Source organism: Lissotriton vulgaris, chromosome 2_1, assembly GCF_964263255.1.
Source record: "Lissotriton vulgaris chromosome 2_1, aLisVul1.2, whole genome shotgun sequence".
Taxonomy (NCBI): domain Eukaryota; kingdom Metazoa; phylum Chordata; class Amphibia; order Caudata; family Salamandridae; genus Lissotriton; species Lissotriton vulgaris.
The window spans coordinates 398862930-398885347 of NC_141687.1; the positions used below are offsets into that span (position 1 = coordinate 398862930).

A 22418-nucleotide genomic window follows, 5' to 3' on the forward strand; every position below is an offset into this window, starting at 1 on the left:
CGTCACCCACTCGAGGTGGCTACCATCCGGTGCCCCCCTGGTGCCCACTGACTACTGGCTAGTAGTCTCGAACTTGGTCCCCTCTGCTTTCAGGTGTCATCTTCCTTCGATCCAGGCTTGGATCCATCGAACTTTCTTCACTGGTCGCCTGCCAGCAACTTCTTTCTTCCAGGCTCCAGGTCCGTCTACTAGGATTCCCGACGTCTTTTGAGACCTATGCAGCTGCAGCCCCTGGGCTAGGTAACTTCGGCATTTCGGTGCCCCAGCATAGCCTCACTATCCAAGGGTCAGGATCCACTTTCGTTTTCCTCCTACCAGGTCGGGTTCGCCCGAGAACACTAACTTTGTCATTACTAGCTACCATAGACTTTGTCCCGCATCACGCGTGAGAGTGCACACTCTGCACCCGAGTCCCCTAGGCCTCCTAGAAGTAATCTGAAGATTCTATAGTCAAGTCCTAGCGATTCCTAAGCCTATTAGTACTGTACTTACCTGCTAGTAATTTCGCATTCCACTTTCAGAGTATATGGTTTTCCGTGCCCCTCGGGCATTTGTATATACTGTGCTAACTTAAGTATTTTCGTAAGAGTTTTGTTTTGTGCTTAGTACCCTGTCCTCATAAAGAGTACAGGGCTGTTGTGATTCTTAATAAATATCTTGTTTATTTTCATAACACTTGTGTGGTGTCCTTTCACTGGGTATTCAAGGGGTATATGTGTGGTAAACAGCTGGCTTAACACGCCCTCTCGAGTCTTTAGCCTTAGACTGCTCGTATCCACGCTACTAGGATAGCTGGTCTATAAGGTTGACTTACAACCAATCATCAATAAGGGTTGCTGGACTGATACATAGTGTTCACTAGAATAGTGAGCACTGCATATCAGGCCACCTTCTCACAGCCGGGACCCTCGGCTGAGGGGTCCCCTTAGGAGGCAATGGATAACGTGGCAATGAGGCCGTCCTGGGTGGAGGCACAGGTGGAGGAACGGAGGGAAGAGGCGGTGGTGGAAGCTGAGGTGGCGGTGACTGACGAGGAGCCGGCCCATGAGGTGGAGGTGGAGGCGGGGTGGGGTTCAGCGGAGGCGGACCCTTCGGCAAAGGAGATGGGGTAGGCGTCCTAGGTTTAGTAGGCGTATACACCCCGAAGCACACCGAGCCCGGTGACTTTGTCTTCCTTGGCGACTATGGCGAACCAATCGGCGACCTCCTAGCGTCAGGACTCCTCCTGCGCTTCCTTGGCGTCAAAGCACACCTCGACGTCGACCGGTGGCGCCTTCTCGACGGCGAATTCCTCCTTGACGCCGATCTTCTCCTCTTCGCTGACTGCGAACGGCGGTGTCGCCTCGACGGCAAGCGCAGACGCTGGGCCTTTTCTTGACGCCGATGACTCGACTATGTCGACGACTATCTGTTCAGCTCCCTCGGCGCCAAACGTCGACGCTGCTTGTCCCCAGAGGCCTGGGGAGATGGGGAACAGACCGTTGTCATCCCCCTCGACGCCGCAGTCGACGCAATCCACGCTGGCGGAGTATGGGGACGCTTGCTGGACTTCCTGCCCCTGGGGAGCCCCCCAGAGGCCTCAGCATGGGCAGATGAAACCTGCCCTGACCCACCTTGTGCCTTCTGACGTCTGTCCTCGAGGCCTTGGAGCCTGATCTTCATCCTCTCTCAGGGTCCTGGCAGAGAAGGTTTTGCAGATTTAACATTGCTCTGCGGCTCACTATTCCAGTTTGGACCCAGCCATATCAGTCTTGACTCTGCGACCAATGGGAACAGTCCAACCCGAACTGCCAGGCCAAGTCCTCCCTGGAATGGAAACCAGCATCCTAGGACCGGATTCGGACTTTAAGCCCTCATCGGCCAGGATAGCTTGACTCCAGTGGCATGGAGAGCACAGGTCCCACGACTGGGCGTACAGTCCCACTCGGGGTGACAAATGCAAAGGGAGTGAATGTATGACATTGTTCTGCATTTTGTCCATCCATTTGTTTTGCAGAAATTGCCATATGTACTAGTAAATCGGTTCAATTATATGCCTAAATTAGGAGCAGTTAGGAATCCACTCAAAGCGCTGTGAAGCATGACAAAAAAAGCCTTCGCACCTTTCTGGGGCTCTCTCAATGTTTCCTTTTTATTTGTAACATGCTGCACAGCCTGTAGGAAAGTGACCCTATTGGTCATGGTCACCCCGCCCCTACCCCCCCCCCCCCCACGTTTTGCTCCCCAATACTGATGTTTTCGACAAGTACACTGGGAGCCTGCTTACTAGGCTCCGGTGCCGATGCTCTTTCGATAAAACAAGGTAACAGATCAAATTGTGATACAGTTGGCCTACACTGTGGCATCCCTGTAAGTCTCTAGTAAATGGTACCACTGGTACCTAGGGTATGGGTATCACAGAGGGTCCTTAAGGGCTGCAGCATGTCATATGCCACCCTAAGGAACCCCATCCAAATTCCTGTCGCTATCCTTTTCAATCCAAATGAGACTAACCGGTCCACTGCTCAAATTAAATTATTTTTGCCTATACTAATTCATAACTAATCCTTTTTAGGTTCCTAATTAGCATGCTACTAGCCAGAAAAACACTGACACCTTGTCAGGGGTAGTAAGTGAACTATAAATACAATTGCAGGCTGCATGACCTGGTGCAAACCAGGACGAAAACACTTCATAGCACCCACCCTTATGTCCAATGTAAAAGTCACAGCATATGATACATGTAAGTCACCCCTATAGCAGGCCTTCCAGCCCTAACGCATGGTGCCTTCTATTCTATATGAGGACATATCTGCAGGGGTAGATATGGTCCTGTGATGTCTAGTTAAATTGCTAAATATTTCTGGTGAATAAGGAAGCCATCTTAAGGTATGTACTAGTCGCTGGTCAAAACGAGTTACCCAGCTACAAAATGGCTTCACTGAAATCTGGTGTTTTGTATCGTACAATGATTTAATAAATATATACTGATTCCAGTACAAGAGTTAGTATACCATGCACCTAGAGAACACCTTAGAGGTGCCCCTGAAATCTACAAGGCTATAGTTTTCTGGATGACTGGTATAGCCCAGCCTGCCACCACAGACTAGTTTCTGACCCCCCATTCCCCCCCTGCTTTTGCAGGTGGTAACCCCCGGACTCTGAGGATAAACAGTGGCTGCTCCAAAGAAGATGCTTACACTTCCTCCAGCAGGATGGCTAGTGATTTAGACTATCTGACCCAGCGACTTCAAAAGTCCCTGCCGCCTCAGATATTTGATTCCCCCAGAGTCTTCCATACTCTGGTTTACCAAACAGCTGACCTCGCCCTCATTTGCACTGCAGGAACCCAGGATGAGGTTTTCCATGTTCTTGGGGTAAGTCCTCGTTCCCCAGAGAGTTATGAGACGCTAGATCCTCTAGGAGCCTTCCAGCACAGGTAGCCGGGGTGCAAAACCCCTTTCAGCAGCCAAGACTTGTTGGCGATCCAATCTGGAGACCGACCGTCTTGCGACCAGCTAACTAGACATCTGTACTGCGGAAGCCATCACCCAGAGTGGCCCAGCTGTCCTGTTGTGCCCCATCTCTAGATCATCACCTGAAGCAAGTGTCTGACTGCCATGTCCTGAAATCTCAAAGCACCTCTGCACCCAAGCCCCAAAGCCCGTATCCAAGTAAACAGATTGTAGACCTGAACCCACTACTCCATTTCCGCCCCCTTCACCCCCACCCCTCCAAGTACCCACCTGCAGCCTTTCTGCGGGCCAACTGAAACTAAGAACTTCTGACCGCCGGGACATAGACCACTGTACACAAGCCCCACAGCCTGAGTCCTGATCAACTTACTCTGCATTCTGGCATAACAGATCCTAAAGACCCGAGCCCCTCTGAGTTTGAACCTAATCCCCCAAGCCTCCCCTTCCCTCTCCCCCTTAAAGCCAAGTTAGTTGACCGACGTGTCAGTTTGGTGTGTCAGCGTTATGTAAAGAGCTTTCAATGATTAGTCAATTGGTAAATGTCATTAGATTGTCAGATTAACTTTGTACCTTTTTTGCTTGAAAAAAAACAAACTATTGATGTAGTTTTTTTTAATCTGCCTTAACTGTGACTTTCTTGGCATTCTCAGAATTTAATTTTTTCTGTGTATGGCCAAAGTGAAGTGTACCATGATGGATATCTCGAAGACCCAAATGTGATCCTGAAGAAAGTGGTCTGTGATGACTGACTTAAATTGCTTGCAGGTTGTCACTACCTCATTGGAGACCCTCCAATATTGTTCGGTTACACCTGATCTCTCCTAGCAGTTTCCGCTTTGAAGGGGTTTATCATTTTCTTTATTATCCAGCTTATTGCAAAGTCAGTGCTTTACATCTCTGAGGATTACAGCTCTTTGAATAATGTGTTAAACCTCGTCTAAAATGCACAGTAGTTTACTTTGAATTTTGAGGTGATTGGAGTTAGAAATGTGTCTCTTTTCCTGTCCATGCAAACAGATCTCTCGCATGTTAGCATCAAAAACTGCCCTTGCGATCAGATACGATGCTCTGGGTGAGGACACTAATGCAGAAATGGGAGTTGAAAACCGGGCAAAACTGGAGCTTCGGCTGCGACGCTTGGAGGATAAATCGGTATGTAAATTACTGTTCTAGTTGTAATAATTTAATAATCACTGAAAAGTAGTCATGTATGCTCATTTAGTTTCAGCCACTGATCCGACAGTGTTTACATTTTTAGCTCAAATTCTCACATTTGTTATGTTCTGCATGCTAAGTGTGAATGCTTTACTTTATTATGCCACTTTAATTTTATGATGAGCCTTTCTTTGATTTCTCTTACTCCTCTTTTAGATAAAGCGAATAAGTGGCACAGGAAAAGCCTTGGCTAGAGCTGAAAAATACCAGTTCAAGAGGTGGGTTACTTTCCAGGTAGCACAATTCAATGTAATAATCATTTCATAAGTACAGATTCAGGTATTTCACATTGCTGTAGCCTACCAGTATACTCGCACAGCGTACATATTGCCTTCACCTCCAACACCCTACCGGTACACCCTCCGCCCCTCTAACGCCCAAGTGGAGTGTCTTGAATTTGTCTATTTAAGTATGTTCTCCAGGATTTCTGCTATTTTCGTTTATCTGAAGCATTTTTATTTTCGCCAAAAATTCCCTCAGTGTACCTTGTATTTGCAGGAGATAAAAATTGTTGTCCCTCCTGTTAATCTATGCTGCCATGCCCTACTACCACACTTTTTGTGTGTATGGAATAAAGGAAATGTGCACATTTTATCTGAGCCCCAGGTCTTTACTCAATACGCAAAAGATGGAAGGTGGCCCAGAATAAAGAACTGATCAAGGAAATGTGCAAATTTTATCTGAGCCCCAGGTCTTTATTCTGGGCCACCTTCCATCTTTTGCCTACTGTCTTCCAAACATGTTACAGCCTTATGTAAATCGGCCTTGTTTTTGCGGTGGAATCTGGGCGCACTTTCTTCAGGCTTTTGTTGCACCAGATACACCAAATCTGCAGGCTGAGAGCAATACATTAAAATTAAAGAAAAGGTGCAGGAAATGGCACATTGGCAGTGTGGATGTCTGTGGTTAAGTTGGCTGTATATAAGGAAATTGAATAGAACTGTGAAATTGATAACTGGCTCAAGTAAACATGAACAACTAAAAGTGCTCACACTTCCAGATAAGGCTGAGAAATGGGCAAGAAATTGATGGGTAGTAAATAAGTTATAAGAGAAGAAAAAGCACAGTGTAAGTTGAGAAATGGACATGCATGAGTGGCTGCTCGGAGAATGAATCGAGGAGTATCAAAGAGTAAAACTGTAATTTGAGAATAAGAGTAGGAGTTGGGTTTTTCAGGAAAGACCATCTGCAGTGACCCAAATAACAATACCAAAAAGACAGCCCAGTACCCGCAAATCCATGTCCGAACAGACCATTATTCCTAGCCTCTCACCATGAAAATGGTCTAAGAAGATTTGTGGGCCTTCATCTCTGATTCAAACTCCACTGAATTGTGAGGGGATGTGGCTTTTGGTCAGAGCTGCCAGGAACCATGTTTTAGTCCCAGCGACTGCTCAATGTCCTTTAATTCTTGGCCACCCACTTAATCTCCTGTAACCCCCACCCCCGAAAGAAACAAATCCAACCTTGTGTACTGTAACAGTCTGGTTTTCCGTTAAAGCGCTTCGAGTTTGCACTAAATCTCTGTGTGTGGGTATGTATATGTGTTTGTGTATATAGATATTTATGTAAGTATGTTCGAGGCATATGAACTGCAGATCTCACACTAAGCATTAGATCGCCATGTGGTTTTGGGCTCGGATTATTGCATGTTGTTGTCGTCTTGGAATAAGTCTTTATAGTCACAAGGTAAGTGACTCCTCCCTTGAACGATAGTTCGCTTGGGCATAGACTCCATCCTTAGATTGTTTTTTTCCGGCCATTGGTTTCGGATGTAACTTTCCGCTTCGAAATGTACTTTCCTAGGTAGTTTGACACAAAAAAACTTCCTTAAACTCTTCAAACTGACTTCTAAACATCTCGACCTTCGACTCTACTTCATCAACTTGATTCCGGTCGTTGACGTGGGCCGTTGGGCCGATCCACGCTGTGAGGTCTACAGCTCATGGAAAGGACGCCATTCAAGAAATGCCCCCAGTGTGGAACAAAATTCCTGCACAGTGACCATCACGAGTTCTGCAACCTGTGCTTATCACCGGAACACTAGTCCAGCTATCCAGCCTGCGCATCCTTTTGATCGAAGACCATTCAAGATCGAAGAGCTTGTTGACACATCATGCAAAAATCCGCTCCGGAACCGGTGGACATCTTCGATGAAGGCCCAGATGTCCCAGAAGAAGATTCCGAAGGACTCAATCGTGTCGGAGGCAGATCACTCCAGGTGAAAGACTGAGTACTACTGCCCCTACCCACCCCCACCTCTACCTCCCAAATCGAAGGCAATGGTCAACACTCGGCCTGCTGGACTCTGTCGCGACCGAAAACGTACTTTAGGAGCCCCGCCTTCGAGCCCGGTTCTGAAGAAAATCGAAAGGCCTTCTGGTGGCTCTGGACCGAGCAAACCGCACGTCCCAATCCCACCAGCACCTTCGGCACCGAAACCAAAAGAAGTCCCACTCCGAAAACTGTTTAGACGCTGTCAACTTTGAAAGACAAAACAGGCCTGAAAATTCCCAAGCCCATACACAAACTGGCTTCGGACTCTTCCATACCGAAACATTCAGCTTCGTCTCCAAAACCCTCGGAGCCAAAAGCTACGCCAAAGGACCATCATGCCTCCTAAGGCTAAGGACAAACCCCAACCCCCCCGCTCGGAACCGAAAAAATCCACGCTGAAAGCGGTTTCTGAGGAAGAGGAGCTTTTTTATCCAGATCTCATTGATCCTAAGCAGACAAAGATCTATACTGATCCAAAGACAGGACATGTCCCCACTAGACCATATAAAAAGAGGAAGTTAGACACAGCACCTGTTCCTCCAGTGCCTGTGAAGGACTCTGCCACATCGCCTATACACCCTTCTTCTCCTATACTTCCTGCTAACCCACTTCCTCTACCTAAACCTATTACACCTCCAACTTCTCCACCTCCACAGAAAGATGATGATGACCTGGCAGCAGGGGTGACCCAGATGACCCTTTCACGTACCCAACTGACCCACCGAATTGGGGGTACCCTGTCCCACAAGACATACCGGACATCCACATACATACCCCTCAAAACCATCTCCTCCAGAAGACCATATAGGTTTTGGACACGTAATAGGGCTGCTATTTATCATGGTGTCACAATGCACTCAGAGGAGGCAGAAGAGGACTTTTTATTAGATGTTTTCGAACGGTCCCTAAAGTCAGTACAAATATTACCCATGATTAAAGGAGTCATTAAGCATGCCTCCGAAGTGTTTAAAGATCCCGTACGTGCCAGGATTCTAAACCCCAGAATAGAAAAAGGAAGTATAGGCCTGCCTACATTAAGGTAGAGCTGCCCTTGGATTCTCTGGTCGTTTCCAATGCTAGAAAGCGCGCTAACTCCCAAACATCAGAAGTGCCACCGCCTGTCCAAGCTGCTAGACTCTTCTGGTAAAAGAATAGCTGCCCAAGCAAGCGATACCTGGTGCATAGCTAACACCCAAGCACTGCTCGCAAGATATGACCGAGCCCATTACGACCAGTTAGAAACCCTACTACAACATTTGCCTTACCAATATAAAATTCAAGCAAATGATCTAATCCAATTGAATAAACTAATTTCAAATGCATCAATAATATGTGCACTTGATGCAGCAGACACTGCCTCTCGAGCAATAAATACCAGTGTCCTCCTCAGACACCACGCATAGCTACGCATCTCTGGTTTTAACCCCTTCCATGCTCATGACGAGCTCAGCTCGTCATGAGGCACAGTTGAGCTGTGCTGATGACGAGCTGAGCTCGTCATAAAAAAAGGAGAATAGCAATTTTCAGCACAGGGGAAAAATAACCACAGCAGCGATGTGTTTAAGCAGGAGGTCCAGACTACTATCCTTAATTAGCCATTTAGCCAACAACTTCTTTTTGGCCCGGCTGTGGACACTGCACTAGAAACAAGCATTTGCAATGCAATAGGTCTCGCATTATGAAAGTTTGAGCTATTGGTCTTGTAAATGACAATTTTTTTATTTAGGTGTTGGTTTTGAAAATAGCTAAATTAATAGCTTTGTAATTTACAATGCCAATAGTTATAACTTTCGCAAATGTGACACCTATAGCATTTGTAATGCAACATGTTTTGTATGTACGTTACTTAGATGTATTGAGATTACAAATATTAATGGCTTAATTTTTTTAAATAATTTATACTTAAATAAGTGATTGTAATTTATAATGGCAATAGCTTAAACTTTTGTAAATAACTTTTGTGAAGATTGTTTAGTGTATTTTATTGTGACAAATCCAAGAACAGAAGTGAAATAGTAACATCTTTTTTTGTGACATTTGTAATAAAGCTTGAAACATTGAGAGAACATATTTGAACCAGTTGTTGATTGGTTGCACAGATTGATGCTGTGGTAGTGCATAGTGATGTTGTGGAGCCCCCTGGGGGAATGTTGTGGAGCCCCCTGGGGGAATGTTGTGGAGCCCCCCCCCCCCCCCAGATGGGGATTTTGTAGTGCCCCCCCCCTCCCCCGGGGGGATTTTGTAGAGCCCCCCCCGGGGGGATGTTGTGGAGTGCCAAATTGCTTCTGGCTGAACTACTGTCAGTGGGATTAGAAGCTCTTTTAGTATAAGGTGGGTGGGTGCTCAACCTTGCCTAATGCGGGTAAGCCAACTGAGCTTTCGTTATTGTCCTCCATTGCAGAACAGATCTTCCTGCCATTAAACTTTATTAAGGAAGGTACCGTAGTTTTCTGAAAAGCCTAAACTGGTTTGATGGCTTTTAAATCAGACTACTGAATTATGGAAAAACAATTGCTTTAAAAGTATCAGCTTTCAAGGATGACATGACAGAAAAATATGATGTTTGCCACTTTAAAAAAAAAATTTACTGGCAAATGAGTGGATACATTGGGATTTACTGCAACACTGCCCTACTGTTGCGGGCACAGCAGAGAAACAAACAAAGCCCGGACGTAAATTGTGCTCTCATTTAACAGAAAGTGCATCATCGTTCAGGTTCATTAGAGTACACTTCTAGTTATGAAACTTAAAACATGGAAAGAGTATAAACTAAACAGCAGAAATGAAGTGATGAGTGATACAGTGCAGCACTACGAAGGATGGAAACACTTGCACAGCCTTTCTGGGAGAACTAGCAAATGAGACACTTGCATCTGAAGTGTCTGTTCGGTTGGGCAGGGAAGTGTTGCGACGTTCGCAGCATTATTTTTGAGACTCCTAGAGACCAAACAGACCGCTCTAAAAGCGATGTGGGCATCAAACCACTAAAACTCTCAGATAGCAAGCCCATTACTGATGCTGCGCAAAGCCTGACTCACTATTGTGAGCGGTGGAACAGTAATTTTATTTCCTGCTCAAACCACAATGGATCTTTTGGTGAGGTGTGTGTTCTATGTTAAGTGCAAGCCAATCGCAATGTTAATTCAAGGGTGCATAACTCTATACAGAAATATTTGCCATATTACGAATTTAGAAATGTGTAAGAATTCAGTAAATACAAGGAAGATTCTTCAACTTTCTGTCCGAGGGGCAGCAGTAGTGTTATGGTCTCAATGTATGTATTACCCGTAAATTGCGCAAAGGTATTCTAAGCAGCACAAGGAGGCAACACCTCCACGTGTTCCCGTACCTAGATGATTGGCTAATACAAGCGAAATCGTACCAACAGTGTGCAAGAGACACGTCTCAAACACTTCAGATGTTATACAGCCTAGGTTTTTCGATAAACTACCCAAAATCGCATCTACAACGTCCCACATACAACAATATCTGGGAGCTACTATAGATACCTCAGTGGCAAAGGCATATCCAAACTCGGCGAGGATAGCCAGCATGCAGATGCTCATTCGCAAATTTCTGCCACAGCACTCTTTGCCAGCTCGAGTCTTCATGCAGCTCATAGGCATGATGGCCTCCTGCATATTCATTGTTCCACATGCCAGACTTCAAATGCGTCCATTGCAAGAATGCCTAGCACGGCAGTGGAACGAAGCTCAAAAACAACTAAAAGACTTAGTGTTGGTAGACAGTCGCGCTCACAACTCTCTGCAGTGGTGGAACCCACAAAACCTTTCCAGGGGGCGACTGTTCCAAGAGCAAGTTCCACAACCAATGCTAACAGCTGACGCATCACTGACAGGCTGGGGAGCCCACCTCCTTCACTACACAGTACAAGGGCTATGGACAATCAAACAAAAGAAACTGCATATCAACCAACTAGAGTTGCTAGCAATATTCCTAGCCCTAAAAGCATTCCAAAAATACTTGTACAGCAAGACTGTGTTCCGGACGGACAACATGATAGCAATGTATCGTATCCAGAAACTGGGAGGGACACACTCTCCACAGCTGTCCCACTTGGCAAAAAGCATATGGAAGTTGGCAATCCCAAAAGACATCTTTCTCCTGGCAGAACACCTCCCAGGGAAAGACCATCAAATAGCGGACCTGCTCAGCCGACACAGCCAGCAACGACACAAATGGGAGATTCACCCCCAAGTTCTCCAGCCATTCTTCAGCCAGTGGGGGCACACAGAGATAGACCTGTTTGCCACAAACGAAAACTAAAAATGCCAGTACTTTGCCGCCAGGTTGCCACGTCCGTTTTCACAAGGCAATGCCATATGGATGAACTGGTCAGGCAGATTTGCGTGCGCTTTTCCCCCAGCACCACTTATTCCGCTGGTGGCACGCAAACTGCGGCAACAGTCACTCACACTGATCCTAGTTGCTCCCACATGGACGAGACAGCCATGGTACACAACGTTCCTGGAGCTTTCAGTAGTTCCTCATCAAAGGCTGCGCCTCGCACCCAATCTTCTAACTCTGAACCATGGGGAAATCAGACTCCCAGATCCCAAGCAGATGAACCTAGCGATCTGGCTCCTGAAGTCTTAGAATTTGGATACCTTAACTTGCCTCCAGACTGCATGAACATCATTAAGGAGGCAAGACGACCAACTACTAGAGCGTGCTAACCAGCTAAATGGAAGAGATTTGTTATTTACTGCAACAATAGCGAAATCAACCCATTGGATGCTTCCACACAACATTATAATGTTACCTCCTGCATCTTCAAAAATGCAACCTAGCATACTCTTCGATAAGACTACACCTCGCTGCTATAGCGGCATACCTTCAAAACAGGCAACACCTTTCACTGTTTCATGGAGGGTCTTAAAAGGGTGATTCCTCCTAGACATCCACCTTCCCCAGTCTGGAACTTAAATGCAGTACTTACCAGACTTGTGGGACCGCCTTTCAAACCTCTACACTCGTGCGAACTGCAATTTCTTTTTTTTTTTTTTTTTATTGAAGCCAAGGTTTGTCTACGTAGACATTTGCATAGACCACTAGATCATAGCAAAAAGCTGAATGGCAAACGCATCTTATTAGAACCAAACAGAATCATCAATATCAGTCATTATCCCAAGTCACAAACTTATTATACATTTCTTAGAAGAGAGTTGATCAGGTATAAAAAGTACAAAAATCCTGTAGAAAAAGTCCCCTGTAAACATTCACGCAATAAATAGATAAATGATCTTAAATCTCATTCCCACCCGCCACCAAGCAAACTGGGAACTGCATGTTCACCCTCTGATTTAATGAAATCTCGAGCCCCATGTTTTAATGAATTTATTGAGTCCCCCATTTCTAGCTGCAAAGGTGTATTCACTTTTCTTTACCCTTCTCATCTTATGCCCCGATTCCAAGGCTGACAGTTTGGTCGGAGCGCCAATTTTGAAGGAAGGACCAGTGATCTTGCAATCGCCATAGCTATGTACAAAAATCTATTCACTGAGTCGACAAAATGGAGATCCGGGTCAAAGCCAAAAAGAATTAACCTGTCATTTACTTCCAACTGTAAATTACATTCTTTTTCGAGATACACAAATACCTCTACCCAGTATACATTAATCTTTGGAGAGCATAACGTATGTGACCAGTTGGCAGCTGGACAGTTCAAACATCGGAAGCATTGGGAAGACTGATTGGGGTACATTTTGGCCAGGGCTGCTGGGGTTCGATACAGCAGCCATTTGCTAAAAAAATAGCATCCTGCGCCAATTTGCCCCGGTTAAGAAACTGAAATTCAACCTATTAAAAGTGGTCCAAATAAAGGGGGAGATTTCACAATTTTCCTGTTCTGACCATTTCCTTAAAGCTTTAGATTCAACATCATCCCCTTACCGAGGTCAAATATTTCATCCAAGCACCATGCTTTCTGTCTGAAACCTTAACTAAGAGATCCTGAGTCAAAAGGGAAATAGTGCTAATTTCGGTCAGATATTTGAATAAGGTGCCATAAGAATTCATTAAAATAAAATCATTGATCAATAATTGAAGCATATCGACCATAGACACCCAGTTGCCATCCCGTATAAAATCAGATCTTCACAAACCCTGCTTCTGCCCATTTTACAGTCAGGTGTCTAGGTTGTCTAACACCTATGAAGGGTAGAATTTCTTTTAACAAGGAAGCAGAGTTAATTGCAGGAATGGAATATTTTTTAAAAAATGACTGCCTTCTTTTAAAAAGCCACTGCAGGCTCTTGTAGTGCACCAACTGAGATCTGAAAATTAACAGGGGAGAATGAATTTGGGTGTCCTGACACATAAGATTAATAAAAAAAAGTTGGTAAAACAATGTGTTTGTGGTGCGGGCTTAAATCTCGATGTATTGTGCAAAATACGCATCATAATAGCATTTAAGATTGGGAAGTGCTAGACCGCCCGAATCCAAGTCTTCATATAAAGTGCAAGGCGTGGGACTTTCTTTGCCCATTTAAAGGCTGTAAACATTGCCCCAATCTGAGAAAAGAAGGAATTTGATAAAATGCACGGAATTGAGGCAACCAAAAAATTAAATAATGGTAAAACAGACATTTTAATCAGGGCCACTCGTCCCAAAATAGACAAGGGAAGTAGATTCCATCAGGAGAGCAGCGCTTTAACTTTCTTTATTAGGGGAACAAAGTTTAATTTATATAGATCATGAATTAAATTAGAGAAATATATTCCCAAATATCTCTTTTGAATTCGAGTTAACCGAGCCCAGAATGTCAGGGTGAAGATTTATAGCGTCACTCCCGCACAGAATAACTTCTGTTTTGCCCTTAATGCAGTAGCCTCCCAAAGCTTCGAAGTCCTCAAACAAGTTGAAGACCTTGGATTGCGCCTCTAACTGAGGGGTTAATTAAAAGCATAATATCAGCATACAGCTTTATTTTGGGCATTGCTGTAATTCGAGGGCAAATACCGACAGTTACGTATGGCTGTTGCTACGGGTTCAATAAAGAATGCGAATAGCACGGGTGATAAAGGGCAACCTTGCCTCGTGCCTCGCTTAATTTTAATAGACCCTACCACTTCCGAGTTGATGATTATATTGGCCATTGCGTTGTCATATAGGGTCTGAATTAAAAGTATCAATGACCTTGGGATATTAAGAGTGTAAAATTGTGAATAATGTCTCCCAGACCACAAGGTCAAAGGCCTTTTCTGCATCTAATAATAAGATGAGAGCCGGAATCTTCTGACCCTCAAAATAATCCAGGGCTTCTGCGAGAAAGTGAGTGTTAGTGGGCAATTGTCTACCAGCTAGAAACCAGTTCTGGTCAGGGTGGATCAACTGTGCTGCAAATGTATTGAACCTATAGGATAGAAGTTTTGTGACGATTTTGTAGTCCGAATTCAGCAGCGTGATCTGACTATAAGAGCTAGGATCCATCTTATCCTTACCTTCCTTTAGGAAACTAACCATGTTCCCCTGCCTAAAAGATTCCAGACTGGCCCTCCTTCTAATAAAGAGTTAATCAAAAATAACACAATCTGAAAGTACTCTAAAAAAAAAACTTTTAAAAATTCTGCGGGTAATCCATCTGGACCACAGGCCTTGCTATTCGCCAGACTTTTTACAACTTCCTCCAGCTCTGACAAAGAGAAAGGGCTCGCCATAGACTGATTATCTATTTCGGACAGGGTTGAGGATGGATTTTCTTGAAGGAATTTAACAAGCAGTTGGTCATCAACTTTGTGATACCGCCCCATCTCGCTCCTCCCGTTTCCAGCTAAAGTCATCGAGAAGACCGTCAACAAGCAGATGGCCGCCTTCCTCGAGACGAACGGATCCCTCGACCCCTCACAGTCCGGCTTCCGAGCCAATCACAGCACCGAGACCGCCCTCATCGCCGCCACCGATGACATCCGAGCCCTGATGGACAATGGAGAAACAGTGGCCCTCATCCTCCTAGACCTCTCCGCGGCATTCGACACGGTCTGCCACCGCACCCTAGTACGGCGCCTCAGCAACATCGGAATCCAGGACAAGGCGCTGGAATGGATCATCTCCTTCCTCGGCGGAAGAACACAGAGAGTCCGCCTACCACCGTTCAAGTCAGAGGCCTCCGAAGTCACCTGCGGCGTCCCTCAAGGATCATCTCTGAGCCCCACCCTCTTCAACGTCTACATGAGCCCCCTCGCGGCCATCGTACGCAAACGCAACCTCAGCATAATCTCCTACGCCGACGACACCCAGCTGATCCTCTCCCTGACCAACGACCCCGCCGCCGCCAGAGCCAACCTGCACGAAGGGATGAAAGAGGTGGCCGAGTGGATGACGACCAGCCGCCTGAAACTGAACTCGGACAAGACGGAGGTCCTCATCCTGGGCTCCTCGCCCTCCGCCTGGGACGACTCCTGGTGGCCTCCCGCCCTGGGCACCGCACCCAAACCGACAGACCACGCACGCAACCTGGGCTTCATCCTGGACTCCTCCCTCACCATGACCAGGCAAGTCAACAACGTCTCCTCAGCGTGCTTCAACATCCTACGCATGCTACGGAAGATCTTCTGGTGGATCCCCACCGAGACCAGGAAGACCGTCACCCAGGCCCTCGTCACCAGCCGACTGGACTACGGCAACGCCCTCTACGCCGGTACCACCGCCAAGCTCCAGAAGAGACTCCAGCGGATCCAGAACGCCTCAGCCAGACTCATCCTCGACATCCCACGAACCAGCCACATCTCCGGACATCTGAGAGACCTTCACTGGCTCCCCGTCAACAAAAGAATCACCTTCCGCCTCCTCACCCACGCACACAAAGCCCTACACGACCAAGGCCCGAGCTACCTCAACAGCCGACTCAACTTCTACGCTCCCAAACGCCACCTCCGATCAGCCAACCACGCCCTCGCCGCCGTCCCCCGCATCCGAAGAGCGACGACAGGAGGAAGGTCCTTCTCCTACCTGGCCGCCAGGACCTGGAACTCCCTCCCTCCCGACCTGCGCCTGACCCAAGACCACCTCTCCTTCAGGAAGAAGCTGAAGACCTGGCTGTTCGAGCAGTAGCGGCACCCCCCCCCCCCCCCAGCGCCTTGAGACCCTACGGGTATGTAGCGCGCTTTACAAATGCCATTGATTGATTGATTGATTGTGGGCCATCATAATATCCCCTATTTTCCCAGGATCTTCTGTGGGGGCTGCTGTCAGGGGGCATTTTAATGTTTTAATTTGATTTGCTGCGGCCTGCTCTTTGGCCTGCCATGCCAATAGCTCACCAGTGAAATTGCTTTCCTCATAAACCTTCTGTTGAAAGCGTTAAAAAAAAGATTTCACTTTGGATATTATAGGCAGAGCAGAGCTCACGTTTAGCCTGATCAAGAAGTTTTTTTTATTAGAAACTGTAGGATCTTTCAAAAATATCTCGTTAAAGGCATGGATCTTATCTTCATGCTGTCATTTTTCCTGCCTAGCTTTCTTGGACATTGCTGCATCTTTGCCTATCAGTAGCCCCTGCACAAATGCTTGAAGTGCATCCCAAACAATATGCGGTGCAGCAGAGGTAGTGTTCTGAATCAAAAATTGTCTAATCTCTGACTCCATGGACCCATGACTCCAATGACCCCATTCTTCATCATTTAAATACTGCTTATTGAAAGCCCACCTTTTGGGGAGTCTCAAGCCTTCCCCCAGTTGGATTTCCAATGTAAGCATTGCGTGATCTGAAAATGCATTTAAACATTTTTTTGTTGTGAAAACTGTAACCCCTGAGAGATGGAAAAAAATCAATACGGGATCGACTAGATCCACACGTATATCTCCTTTGAGATGGAAACGCTAAACGCCATGGATCATGTAAGTTCAGTACGTATTCGTAATTTTTCAAAACTTTGAAAGATCTGGGCTTTGTCTGCCTCTTTCCCTGTACTGTGGAGTTTAGCCGTGGATCCATCAAAATATTGGAAATCCCCTCCTAGAATTAAGTCCCCCGGGATCCTGATCAATGCTATAAAAAAAAGTTCCTCATAGGGTTTCATATTGTCCTCCACAGGTGCATAAAAACTCACAAATGTGAGAGGGCGAGGTTTGGATCTGAACGAAAAGGAGGCCCAGCACCACCTTCCTGATGGATCACTAGCAGAGTTAATAAACTCTGCATGTACATTTTTATTAATATAGATGCCAGTCCCTCTATGGGATGCAGAGGAAGATGAGAACCCCCTGTAACCTGCCCATGATCTAAACATAGAGAATTCAGAGATCTTATGGGTCGCAATATGGGTCTCCTGTAGAAGAATTACCCCTGGGTTTTCTGTTTTTACCCATGTTTCAATGGCACGCATCTTTCTCTTATTATTGAGTCCGTTGACATTAAACCTTCAAAATTGACATTTTAGCCATATACCGGCATTAATACCCTTTCTAATGACATTAATGAAACCAATAAGCAAAAAACAACTGAATAAGAACAAATAACTGGCTTCATTTTTTCCCCTTTGCAAAACCCCACCCCACCCCCCCAAAAGTGGACTTCCCACCCTCCACCACACCTTCCACTTACCCCAACTCAATTCGGGTGTCATGTTACTACACCCTGGTGCGCTTCACTATCAGCCTCCCCAGCAATGTGAATCGCAATTCCTCTCCCCCATCTTATGGCGTACCATCAAAATGTAATCAAGATTGACCTCATCAACCTACTCATCCTACTTAACTTAATGTGCAATCTCTCCCTAACTATACACTGGGTTGTGTGCAACCATTTTAAGAGACTCTGCTGGGTTTAAGAGCCGACTTTCCCTCTAACACAAAAACAATCGGGCCTGACCTTTAAATCCGTTATTCAATCCTCCCTAATTGAACAGTTTAGGCTATATTATCTGATTTGGCACAAAATGATTACTGAACCATGACCACTTTGTCAGGCCCTGCATCTTAACTATACGGTTTGAAACTTTAGGCTAATTGCTTGACTCGACACCATCACATTGAACATTAGGCATTAGACATTTCTATCCTTAGATGTTGAAGAGATGCCCTCCAGAAACCCCTGAGCTTAGTCTACATCAGGTAAACAAAAAACTTTCCATTAACTAGGACTCTTAGCTTTGATTGCAGGCCAATGGACGCTTGTGCCCCTTTTGCCTTAAATAATTGCAGTATTTTAACAAACTCCTGCGGCGAGCTGCGGCCGCTGACATGTCAGAGAAAATACAACATTTTGTAGTCTCATTAACAGGAAATTGCCTTTGTTGTAAAGCTTTTGTTAAGACTGCTTCTTTTACTCTGAAATCAGAGAAGTTGATCAAAATCGTGCGTGGGAGTGATGAGTTGGGGAATGGGTGTGCCGGAACACGATGAGCTCTAGTGATCGTAAGATCCCCTTGAAAGTCCGGCATGACCTTTTGTTTGATAAAGGTATTCGCCCAGCTCAAAGTCAGAGAGCCTTCCAATCCCTCGGGCACTCCAACTAAACGAAGATTAGATCTGCTGGAATGGTTTTCCAATTCTTCAACCTTGGTTTCCAGAGCCTGTTTAACCTTCGCCACGGCTTTAACCTCTTTCATGACAGTAGACAGCTGATCCTCTAATACCGAGATTCTTTCCTCGGCCTCTTGGACTCTAATGGGGAGGCCCCCCATTGTAATAATTTTATCAAGACTTAGACCGAGGGCGGCCAGTTCAACCTTCTATGTCTTTTTTAAATCACAAACCTCCTCCAGAATCAAATTGAGCATGTCTTTGATGTTCATTTGGAAGGCCCCAGTTGTCTCCGCCCTTGGGTCAATACTGGCTTCAGTACTTAAATCAGTCTGCAAAGAGAACAAAGCTGTTTGAGAGATTGTGACAGCGGGGGAGCTTCTCAACTGAGCCTCTTCCGCCTCCTCCAGGTGATGGAGGGGTGTCTGGACCCCAGCTCTCGAGTCTAGTCCACGATTCTTCAAAATATCCGCTTGTTGTGCGCTATCTTTCTCCTTCCTTGTATTAAATGAAATGGCAACAGTCCGGGTAATAGGGATAGTAGAGATTTCTTCATTGCCAACATTCAGGCTGCTTGGAATCTGTGAATCAGGGGAGGTTGAGGTAGCTGGGCTGCTTGTATTTAATAATGGACTTTGTGGCTCTTGAGATGCTTCTTGGATTTTGAAATTCTCTTGTCTCAACACGTCGGGGAGCCTCTGTGCAGTAGATTGAGGGGCGCAAGGGCCGAGAGGGCTAGTGAGGGAGGCCTGTACTATGGGTACAGTAGGCATCGTAGATTTTTTCCTAAGGAGAGCAAACTGCTTAACCTCCTTCTGAGGCACCTCTTTCTTCTGAGCCTTTGAGACCTGATCGCCTTCCTGTATGCTATCCTGGGAGTGTAAGGGGATAGGAGTAGTTTTGCAGCGTGAATCTTTGTGGATTCACTATGCTGTGCATATTCCGCGGTCTTGTGGTTGGGTCCGGATTCGTAGTCTTTTCTTTGTTTATTTTTTTTTTTTCCGTAGCCCTTGTGGGCGTCGGCGTCACACCTCCTTGGGTGCATTTCCGGTGACGTCGGCATGCTTCCTGCGGAAGCTCCCACTCTTGGGCGCCATCTTCAGATTCTTTTTTCCGCGGTCGGGTCTGGATCGTTCCCGTTGGGCTCCAGACATTTTTGGAGAAAGTACTGAAAAGAGTGGAAGTTGGAGGAGATATTGGAAGAAGAAGACTAAAGAAGACTTCACAGAACATTGACTAGGAGAAAAGAAGGTGAGCACCTCGAACTTCGACGATCGTCGACGTCCACGCGGTCAGGGAGGCCTGAACGCACGAGGATGGACAACACGCCGTTCAAGTCCTGCCCGAACTGCAGACACAAGTACGCGCAGAAAGACCAGCACCCGGTTTGCAACCTTTGCCTACCGGTAGAACACAGAAGCGAGGACTGCAACGCCTGCGCCGTCTTCGCCCAGAAGACCCTTCGTGTGAAGAAGAGACAGAGGGTAGCACACGCCACCCTCGAAGGAAAATCCCCGACGCCATCGCTGTACGAGCTGGGGATGTCCTCAGAGTAGGAGGACAACGCTGCCGCCGAAGACGACAGCTACACGGTCGTAGAGACCGATTACAAGAAGACACCTGATAAGGTAGGAGACTCTTCGTCCCACAAGAACACGAGAGACTCTGAGTCTCGAAGTACGAGGCCAAGAGCCCGAAGGCGCCGACGCAGCGACATCTGCCGTCCGCGACCACAAGCAGGCCCAGCGGATCCTCGGTGAAGGAGTCCCTGGCGCCGAAAGCTGTTGACCAGCAGAAAGCGTCGAAGATCGTCGCCGAAAGGGACCGATCGACGTCGAGGGAGAAAGACCCTAAAGCCTCAGCACTGTCCAAGGACCAGAAAGCCAGTTCGACGTCCAAGCCGTCGCCGCCGAAAATCTCGCCGCCGAACCAGGCGACTAAGAGAGGGGCTGAACGTTCCGAAGCCGAAAACGCGGCCGAGATGGAAAGGAAAAGACGTTGGCTAGAGGCCGAAATGGCAAGCCTCTTGCAGCGGAGAAAAGATGTCGCCGCCGAGATGAGTGCCTTCACGATTCCACACAAGACCAAGCACGCCGTGCTAGATCTTGTCGAAGAGGAAGAACATGTCGACGACCATGTGCCTAGCGACGAGATGGTCGACGACCAGGTAGGTGAAGAGAATCCCTACGAGGATTACAGCTATGAGGACAATAGGTTGGACGCCGAGTCGGCCACCTCTGACCCACGCGAGGAGGATTACCTAGATGTCGACACCGAGGGCCCGGAAGAGGCGGTCGACTCATACCCCTCGAGACCCTCGCCGCCGGACGACATCGGGGCATACAACTCGGCGATACAATCTGCCGCAACTGCATTCAAGCTAAAGCTCGACTAGGAAAAGCAGAAAGCAGACTTCCTGCTAGAGACATTGCTCCCAACACAAACAAGAAGCCAGTTCCTTCCAATGCTCGAGAGCGTCTTGGCTCAGGGAAAGGAAGTGTTCAAAGAGCCCGCAACATGCAAGGCGGTAACTCCCAGAACAGAGAAAAAATACAAACACTCCTCGAAGGACCCGGCCTACATTCGAGGCGAGGTCTCCGCTGACTCCATTATCACGGCCACAGCTAGGAAGAGGGCGAGCGTATCCACTACCTCGGGCCCACCACGGGATAAGGAGAGCAAGAGGATGGATCAGGTGGGGAGAAGGATCGAGCGAAATGCCGCGACCCACTGGCGCATGGCTAATTCCAACGCCCTGTTAAACAGGCACATGTACCAGATCATGGAGGGGCTGGGGCAGTTGAAGGACCTACCCCAGGATGCCAGGCAGAAGGCCGAAAAATTGATCGAAGAAGGGAAAAATGCGGCAAATTCTTGCCTTAAGACGGCCCTGGACGGGGCAGACACTGCCAGCAGGCTCATGATGATGGGTGTCACGGAAAGGAGACACGCCTGGCTCAGGATCTCCGGGTTCAAACCCGAGATACAACACAGTATCCTGAACACACCGTTCAACGGCGAAACGCTTTTCGGAGCAACAGTTGACGAGAAACTATGCCAACTCAAAGATAACGAGACGGCAAGATCCATGGGGGCATTGCAGTTCAGAGGCAACAGAAGAGGCACCCCGGCACGGAGGCCTGGCGGGAGAGGTGGAAACCAGCCAGGTACATCGCACCAGGCCTTCCAGCAGACGCACCAGCCAGACTCGCAGGCTCAGCAAGGTCACCAGAAGCAGTCCTGGCAATACCAGCCAAGAGGTCAGTCCTTTCGAGGGAGAAATGGCCGTGGCCAGAATAGAAGAGGGGGGCAGCAGCCCACCTCGAAGTGACTTCAGACACCTCCGGGTGCCCGACCACAGAAAAGATCCCAGGGGGCACCACGTACGAAGGGGTCAGGACGATCTAAAGACCTACGACCACATGACACCAGTGGGAGGAAGATTAAAGTTCTATCTCCAAGAATGGAGAGAAATAACATCAGACAAATGGATCCTAAACATCATCCAATTCGGATACTGCTTGGAGTTGGAGAGAAAGCCAACAAACAGAAAACCAGGGGGGAAGCCACCAGCAAGAGAACAGCTTGCGAGGCTTCAGGAAGAAGTGCAAGAACTTCTACAAAAACAGGCCATAGAAAGAGTTCCCTACAGGGAAAGGAACAAGGGAATATACTCAACGTACTTCCTAGTACCAAAGGTCGACGACAAGATGAGGCCCATCCTAGACCTAAGGTTCCACAACAAATTCATAAGAACACAAAAGTTCAAAATGACCTCCCTGCAGGAGGTCCTGCCGCAATTGCAGGTCGGAGACTTCATGGTCACGATAGACCTCAAGGACGCCTACTTACGCATACCGATGAACGAGAAGCACAAGCATATGCTCAGGTTCGCAATCGGAGGAGGCCACTATTCATTCACAACGCTGGCCTTCGGACTGAAATCAGCACCAAGGGTATTCACGAAGTGCCTCGCGGCAGTCGCA

General features: G+C 47.1%; 1 protein-coding gene across 1 annotated transcript in view; it reads left to right on the forward strand.

Moving 5' to 3' along the window:
* NOP58 (NOP58 ribonucleoprotein) overlaps positions 1-22418 on the forward strand; it is a 118221-nt gene that overhangs the window by 66917 nt on the left and 28886 nt on the right. The window contains exons 11-12 of the mRNA XM_086955262.1: positions 4473-4607; positions 4827-4888. Of these exons, the coding sequence (XP_086811388.1) occupies positions 4473-4607; positions 4827-4888 (197 nt within the window). The remainder of the gene's footprint in view (positions 1-4472; positions 4608-4826; positions 4889-22418) is intronic.